The sequence below is a fragment of the Propithecus coquereli genome, unplaced genomic scaffold (assembly GCF_000956105.1).
Source record: "Propithecus coquereli isolate 6110/MARCELLA unplaced genomic scaffold, Pcoq_1.0 Scaffold124, whole genome shotgun sequence".
Lineage (NCBI taxonomy): Eukaryota > Metazoa > Chordata > Mammalia > Primates > Indriidae > Propithecus > Propithecus coquereli.
This window is the reverse complement of record NW_012136525.1, coordinates 4,603,583-4,612,304: the sequence shown is the minus strand read 5'-3', so window position 1 is coordinate 4,612,304 and position 8,722 is coordinate 4,603,583. Positions and strand designations below refer to the sequence as shown.

General features: G+C 48.6%; 1 protein-coding gene across 1 annotated transcript in view; it reads left to right on the top strand.

Moving 5' to 3' along the window:
• Positions 1 to 2,217, top strand: part of GALNT8 (polypeptide N-acetylgalactosaminyltransferase 8) — a 54,399-nt gene extending 52,182 nt beyond the window's left edge. Inside the window, exon 11 of the mRNA XM_012637916.1 lies at positions 2,057 to 2,217. Coding sequence (XP_012493370.1) covers positions 2,057 to 2,209 — 153 coding nt within the window. The 3' untranslated portion in view covers positions 2,210 to 2,217. The remainder of the gene's footprint in view (positions 1 to 2,056) is intronic.
• Positions 2,218 to 8,722: the final 6,505 nt, after the last annotated feature.

The following is an 8,722-nucleotide window of genomic DNA, read 5'->3' as shown; positions in this document are numbered from 1 at the left end:
CCAAGAGTTGTTGAGCACACATTATGTAGCAGGCGTTGGGGTAAATGTTATCTAACTCAGCCCTTGCAAGACTTGGTCTTATGAGGGAAGTATTATCATTGGCTCTATCTCACCTGTGAAGTAACTGAGGCTCTGAGAAGTCGAATAACTTGCCAAGGTCACACAGAAGAGTAAATGTCCAGGATTCCAGCGTGGAATTGTAACCGCTGTGTGTCACTGCCTTGCTGCTTGGGAATTTGACTCTGGAAGGGAGAAAAGCACTGTATCTTGGTTGAAAAGGGTGGTACGATAAGGTCTGGGTTGGGTTTTTTGTCCCTCTAACATTGTGACATTTGGATGTGTCTGAAGGCAGTAGAAAAGGAATCTGCAAAGAGAGAGAGAGATAAAAGAAGGCTGTTAGACAGGAAGAGTGTTCCCCCAGCGCCCAGGACGGCCAGGACTCCGAGCACAGAGGGGGCTGCTGGCCGCTGAGACGGGGAAGGGGCAGCTCCCTTGAGACCGCTCACGAGGCTGTGTCCCGAGGACACTAACAGATTGGCAAGGAAGTGTGGTCCTCTTGACATCGAGTTGAAGTGAGCGTCCAGGGGTGGGGACCGAGGGACAACGTGCTGAGAAAGCCTGGAAGTGTAACCCTGAGGAGTAAGCCAGGCCCTGAGGCCAGGCTGCTGCAGCGGGTCTGGGAGCCAGGCCTGCCCGGCAGGGGCGCTGTCCAGGAGCGCTCTAAGGTCTCGAAGCAGGGCCCAGAGGAAGGAGCTAAGGCGGGGGCGGCGGTGAAATGCCGGAGTCTAGAGAGTCGCCCCGAGTGACTGAGGCTGGAAGCAGCGGTGGCGGGGGTGGGGGGCGGCAGGCACGTTTTGGGGGAGCAGCGGTTGTTGGGGGCAGTTTGTGATTGGAGGAGGTGAGAGGCAGGGAGGTGACGGTGAGAGGGGAGCAGAGACTTGGAGGTGTCAGCGCTGCAGCGCTCCCTGGTGGCAGTCTGTCCGAGGGGAACAGTGAGATCCTGGCTTCTCACCAGACACCGGGACGGATGGTGTGCACGGAGTGTGAGAGCCGGGGGCGGTGGGTGACCGGGACACAGCCTGCCCAGGCACTACTGTGGATTATGTGGGTGATTCCTGCACAGGGCGGGCAGGATGTGGGGAGGGAGAGGGCTGGGAGTGGAGGGCAGGCCAGGGAGGTGGCGGTTTGGACAGACGGCAGAACATCAGCGGTTGAGACGTGGAGTTAAGGAGGAAGGGCGCCTGGCGGGGCTGGGAGGAGACCCGGGAGCAAGGAGAAGGGTGGCCCTCCCTGTGCCCCCTCAGAATGGGGAGCGGCAGGGCTGAACTAAGATTTACTGCACACGTTTCATGTGTCAGGTACAAGATGCTCTATCAATACTAACCCCCTTTTAGCCTTAATATTAACCCTCGACCCATGCTATAGATGAGGAAATTGAGACCTGGAGGGGTTAGGTAAGTTGACAAAGGCCACACAGTTTGTATGTGGTGAGCAAGGATTCAACCCCGACTCTTCTAGCACTAAAGCCCCAGATGTTCCCAGACATTAACCTCCGTGCAGCCCCCAGGACAGGAGAGGCAGGAAGCTGCCCCAGAGCGGGGGAGAAAATAGGCTGAGATCTTGAATGTCGCTCTGCTTCAGGCCACAGCGCAGTCTCGCTGAGGAGGGAGAGGATCACACGGTGACGGCGACCTGGTGGGTTTCATGGGCTCCGGGGAGGACGTGGGTAGGGGGGCCTAGCTGAGAGGTCCACACTTCGCCAAGATGCCACTGTGCCACGCTGGTCAGCGCTGACCTGACCCTTTCGTCTGGGGAGAGGCTGAGGACGTCACGCAAAGCCGCGCAGCGCTGCGGAGCTGGTTGGTGAGCCGCGCGGCTGGCTGAGGCGGCACTGGGCGGTCTAATCCTGCACTTGGTTTCCTTTTCTCCCCTGGATGACTTGCAGAGGGTCGAGGGACCCCTCAGGCACGTGGAAACCACAGCAGGGAGAGAAAGCACAGGGAGTGATGCGCTATAGGCATTTCAACACCTTGCCTCCGTCTCTCCCTCCGTCCAGGGAAAAGCTGTCATAAACAGGGACACCAGACGGTGTCTGGAGATCAAGAAGGACCCCTCTGGCAGCTACATGCCCGTGCTGCAGGCCTGCACCCTGCAAGTGTGGGACATACAGCACACCGTCAGAAACTGGGGCCGGACTGACAGCCAGTGATCCTCAGACAGCCCGCGGGTCTGCGTGTGGCCGGCAGTTCTTGCAATAGGAATGGCTTCTACCCCCAGCACTGCTCAAAGCGGGACAGGGTGAGAGAAAGAAAGTTGTGTGTGTGTGTGTGTGTGTGTGTGTGTGTGTGTGTGTGTGCGCAGCGACTTGGGCGCGTGGTTCACAGGACATGGGGAGGCGAGGCCTGTGCGCGTGTCAGCGTGTGTCTGCTGGGGAAAGGGGAGGAAACGCTGATGTCTTGTCCCCGGCTTCCCGGGGCAGGTCGTGATACGTGTCAAGTGCCACTCTCGGAACCTCCTGGCAATAACCAGCACTGACTGCTACGTGGGGAGGGAGTGAGGAGGATGAAAGTTTGTCTTTGATTTCTGCCCACACTGTTTAGCCTTCCTTCCCCACAGCTGCTGTCGCCATCTGCCCACACCTCCTCCCCTGCTCATCTGCTCAGGGACTCCCTGGCCTGCCAGGGGCTGTTTCACGTGAGGGGCTGTGTGTCCTCGGGCCGGCAGCGTGACAACTCTTCGGGTGGCTCAGACTCTCCCTCCTTTCTACGCTGTCCTGAAAGATGCCGCAAATAGACAAGTTACGTGAAGAAAATTCCTCTCTTCACCCCCTGCGGCAGTCTTATTTGGATTTCCAGCCTCTCCCGTAGCAAAGAGATCTCCAAGGCTGGAGAGGGAAGAAGGCGCCTCGAGGAATTTCGGCTGTTCAAGGCGCAGTGCGTTGGGAATGGCGGGAGGGTCCGGGGCCAGCACAGCCTTTCTCTGCGTAGGTCATAGCACTTAATGTCTTGAAGACCTGTGTCCTCCCACGACTCTGCAAACCGTGGTGAAAATGAGACTTGAACCAGAGGGGCGTCACTTATGGGGGCACAAAGAGGAGGCTGCAGTAAGAATTTAAAACCAGGGGTCTTGGCAGCTGTCCACTGGATAAATCCTTCCCACTGCTTGGTGAGTTGGGAAGATACATCTCAGGCTGCCAATTTTTGGCAAGGTCTTGGAGGCTGGTGGCAGTGGGTGCCGTGGTGGGACGGGAGGTCCCTGTGTGTGTGTTGTGTTGTGTTCGCCCTTTAAGAATGCGCTCCCAGGGCCCCTTCCGCAGACGCCGCTTTCTCTTGTTAGTCCAGAGTCAGGACTACTTGAGAATGATTCTGGGCATCATTAGGTTTCCTGAGGCATTAGACAGGCAACACTGATAATTTAGCACAGAATTCAATTGACTAAGACTTTTTTTAAAAAAAGCTTTTGAAAGTATGAAAGTCATAAATGTACACAGCTTGATAAAAATTTCACAACAAACACATCCATATCAAAAACTAAAACGTGACTGCAGATAAGGTTTTGTTATGAAAAAATAAAGGAACAGGATAAATGTTAAGCCAATGTATAACTCCTAGATTCTGCCTGGAAAATTGAAGGGAAACGCAATTCATAGCAAAGTTTTAAAAAAATATGTACCCGTTAGAAAAATGGACAAAAGACACAATATCCTTAAACATATGAAAAGATGTTTAGCCTCATTTATAGTTAGAGAAATGCAAATTAAAACTGTACTGAGAGGTCGGGCGCGGTGGCTCACGCCTGTAATCCTAGCACTCTGGGAGGCTGAGGCGGGTGGATTGTTTGAGCTCGGGAGTTCGAAACCAGCCTGAGCAGGAGCGAGACCCCATCTCTCCTAAAAATAGAAAGAAATTAAGCGGACAACTAAAAATTTATAGGAAAAAAAAAAATAGCCGGGCATGGTGGCGCATGTCTGTAGTTCCAGCTACTTGGGAGGCTGAGGCAGTAGGATCGCTTGAGCCCAGGAGTTTGAGGTTGCTGTGAGCTAGGCTGACGCCACGGCACTCTAGCCCGGGCAACACAGTGAGACTCTGTCTCAAAAAAAAAAAAAAAAACCGTACTGAGATAACTTTTCACTTAAATTGGTGAAAATTACAAAGTAGGATGGCCCATTCTGTGGGCAGGGCTGTGGGAACAGGCAATCTCATACACTGATGGCAGAGATGCAAACTGGTACATCCTCTTGCAGGGATATTTAGCAATATCTAAAAATACCGTATGTGCGTTTTCTATTTGTGCTAATAATTTCACCTTTAGGGAGTTATCTCAAAAAATAAGAGAATGCTTATATACAAAGTAATTCTTTGCAATATTGATTATAACTGAGAAATGTTGGGGGAAAAAAAACCTATATGGCCACACATCGGAGAATGGTTGAAATACATCCACACAATGGAGTATTATGCAGCTATAAAAAAGAACAAGGACCATCTCTCTGTACTGATATGGGGCGATTTCCAGTATATTCTAAGTGAAAAAAGGAAAATAGCATCTATAGTATGTACCTTTTAGGTAAGAAATGAGGGAAAAATATCTATGTATCTGTTCATTTCTGCAAAATGAAGCATAAGAAGGATAAACCAGAAACTAATGATATTGGTTACAATGGGTAGTGGTCGTGGGGAACAGGGCAGAAGAGACTGAGGACAGGAAAAGGTAGAAGGGATGTGCAGGGAGTGACACTTCTCTAAATATACATTTTTTCCTATAGTTTTGACTTTTAGAGCCATGTTATATGCTTAGAATATACATAAAATCAATAAAGATTGAAACCCAAAATGGAACATAAACAGAAATAAGTGAATTGAGCTATACTTCTATATTTTAAACCAATACGCACATATTAGTTCATGTGTGCTTACACACACACACGCACCACACACACACTGAGCATACCTAGCACTCAGCATCTAGATCTTCTTTCTAAATATCTTCCACTAAAAGACATTAGGGCTCTTTGGAGAAATAGCTGATTTTAGGGCTAGGGCTGGGACATATTCCTATGTTAATAAGTAAGGAATTGCTCAAAGATTGATGGGGAAATGTCAAAAACCACAACCAGGTTGAAGGGGCTTCCGCTGGCCAAATCTGGGACAGTTTGAGCAATAAAATAAATAAGGATCATTTTAACTGAGCGATCAACGTTAACATCACCAGTTGTGCAAATGGATGTCATGGGCCTCCTGACAGGATGTACTGAGAAGGACACAACCAATTTCTGTGGTTTTCCTGCCAAATATGCAGAACCTGAACCTATAATCTTGAGGAAACCTTAAACCCAAACCGAGGGGCATTCTTCGAAGGAAACAATCTGTATGCTTCAAAAAATGTCAAGTCATGAAAGACAAAGGAAGACTGAGGAATTGTTCCAGATTAAAGGAGACTGAAGAGACAGCATGACTAATTGTACTGTGTGATCCTGGACCTGACGGGATTTTTTCCCCGTTATTCATAAAGGACAGCTGTAGACAATGGATGAAATTTGCATAGGTTTTGTTGATTAGATAATAGTGCTGTATTGATGTCATCGTCCTGATTTTGATCATTGTACTCTGACAGTGTAAGAAGATGTATACAAAATCGTCATTGGATGGAGTGGGGGAAGGAGCATTGTCTCTGAGATTTTTAGATAGATGGATAGACAGACAGACAGATGGAGCAGGCTATGTGAATCTGGATCAATGGTAAATGGTGTGTAAGAATTCTTTGTACTATGTTGCGACTTTTCTATAAGTCCAGAATTGTTTAAAAAAAAAAAGATACAAAACAAACTCAAACAAAACATGCCTGTTTACATATACATCTCTTCTTAATTAACTGCCACTATAAGCGATGGCAGCTTAATCCAAATTTGCTGTGCTTTATTCTTTAAGGACAACCTGTAATTCTCTCACACTTAGAGTAAGGATAACATAAAGCTCCTTGGGCTCCTCCATCCTCCCAGAGGTTCCACGCTTCCTCCAGCAACGCTGTTCTGCAGGGCAGCCTGTTAGTTATGACAAGGAGGATGTTGATTTGCTTCCTTGGCCCTAAAACCACCTACCCATTACATGGAATTCTGCTCCTCTGGTCACTGTCTGCTTCCAGCCTTCACTGGTCAGGACATGTGGAGGTCGTCGCCGTGACTGTCTTTAGTCCACTCAAGAAACTGTACCATTGGCAACCAAGTTAATTATTCACTGACGCCTTTCTCTGATTTTGGGGAATATTGGAGCTCTACTGTAAGTTAGTATTACCTTGTAAGCAATAGTAAATATGACAGATATTAGCTAGTTGATGACCCTGGAGTATGAAGGTGCCCAAAACCCAAGAGAGAAGTAATTGTTTGCTCCCAGGAGTTGACTCTCTGGAACTGTGATCCACCCATTCCTCTTCCCTCTGCGTCGGAGTGAAAAATCCCTGGGCTGTACGGCAATGGCCATTTTTCCCCCATCATACGTTACCTCTGGGTTTCCTGATGGCTGTAGCAGGTTTGTCCTGGGAGCTGTCTTCAGCCCCCAAGTGCCAGCTATCCCCCTCACCAAGCTCCCTGCTCCCCTCCCAGAGAGCCTGCTGGTGGGCCTTCCCCTGGTCCTGGAGCACAGTTTGACCAATTTTCCATATGGGAATTCCTTCCCAGCATTGCTCGGAAATACCCATTTTTCCCAATCCCAAATTCCAAGAAAAATCAGTTGAAAAATTGGGAAAACAGAAAAGAGCATTATGAATTCTCCTGTGAGAATTAAAGCTTTGCAAGTGACATAGAGCTGTTACTGGTTTGAAGGATTCCATTGATGTCAAAGGAAATACAAGAGCAGGAAACAGTGACATGGTCCAAGATTAAGGTTGATATTTCCAGAAACCAGGACAGGGGTATGAAGGAAAAAAAAAAAAAAAAAAAAAGCAGTCATGATCTAATCAGCTCATTGTCCTTATACACAACAATAGCCACGTTATAAATGTGTGTTTGTGATCTGTCTTTAATGGTGAGTAATTGTTGCAAATAAGATACATATTAGTAAGTTTTTATGCATAATATTAATATATTTTATACAAATATTCATACAAATATTATGAATGGTGTTCCAAGAAATAACAAGTTTTGAAAGCAAAATATGTTCCTAAACTGGCAATTTTAACCGTGACTTTTTCTGATCACTGCTCTAACCTTATTGGGACATGTGAATGTTACATTATTTAAATATATACAATAATGTTTGCTGGCATTTTCCAGAATTTAAATATTTGCTGCCGACCACAGTTTTTGTAAATATTAGCCAACTTAATATTTCTTATTTATGAAACAACTTTTTGGATATCCTTAATAATGAGTAAAGAATATAATTAATTTTAGAAATACTTAAAGAATAGCTTATGATTTGGGGAATTCCTGAGAGTTCTGATTTTTTCTTTCCTGCATCTCAAAAATAATATCTGTTGGGAATCTGTTGGAATTCCTAACATTGCTTAAATCTATTGGGCAGTCCCTCAGCTTACTGCTCTGTGTTCTCCATTAAACAAGCAATCAAACAGGAGTCTTTCAGGTATCTTTTATTAAAATGTTGTACTTTTTCCATTTTTTTAAACCAAGTGTTTTTAAATGCTTTTGGAAAAATTAGTTTCCCTGCAGTCTTTAGTGGTCTTCTCATGCCGTGTGTGCACGTGCTGTGCTTGGCTGGCAGAGGTGTGGCTGGGTAGACAGCGGCCCATCCCAGACTCCGGGGCCCCTCCTGGGGTCACAGTGGCTCTCGTGACAGTAGCAATCTCCAACAATTAGTTTCCAGTGACTTTTTAATCTCCAAGAGCTTCTCTCCAGGGCAGGAGAGTTCTGTTAAAGAGGACATTCGCCCAAGATGGAGTGGAGCAACACGTACTGCCCCCAGCTTCCTCTGACCTGTGGGGAAAGGGGAAAATCTAAGAGTGCAGTCGCAGTAACAGTGGGAACAAAAGGAATCCAAGAGTGGCTCAAGCTCTAGCATCACAGCCTGTGAAACCCCTTTCTTCCAAAAACCCCCACCCCAGCCTCTATCATGGGGCCTCTTCCCTGCTTCCTAGAACCCCTTCCCTGCAGGCCGGCACGAGGGGCAGGGTGGGCCCCACGGGCTGGCGCTAGGTGGGTGCTACAGATTCCGTGGTGCAGACAATTGAGGCACAGTGCTCTGTTTTCTAAACCTGGGGCTCTGCCAATCTCCTGTGGACTTCTCTTGCCCAGCTGGAGCCAGAGGCCAGGTCACACGCAGAAGAGAGGGAGGGCACTCTGGTCCCAGGCAAGATGGCTGCCCTGGGGACTGGCCACCGGCTAGGCCTGGCTCGCTCTCCTGGGCTGGATTGCTCAGCATGGCATAGGGGACAATGGAGATGGACCGAGAAAAGCACTGGCTTGGGGCCACAGGTTGGCAACGGCAGTGCTGGTTTGAGGACCGCAGGACATCGCAGGATGGGCATGGCTGGAGGTGGGGCTGTGACAGGATCAGCAGGCAGCAGGGCCTACGGATGAGGGAAGGGGCTGGTGGGCAGGGGCCACACGTGCCTCCAGTAGCTGCTGCAGCAGGCCCAGGGGCCCTGGGTGGCCCTCAAGGACCTCTGGCAGCGGCAGGGAGTGGAACAGCATGAGAACATCTGTAGCTAAGCTTGGGGATTGGCCGGGCCGGGATGGCTGTGACAGAGCCAGGGGCAGGGCCTCTGTCTG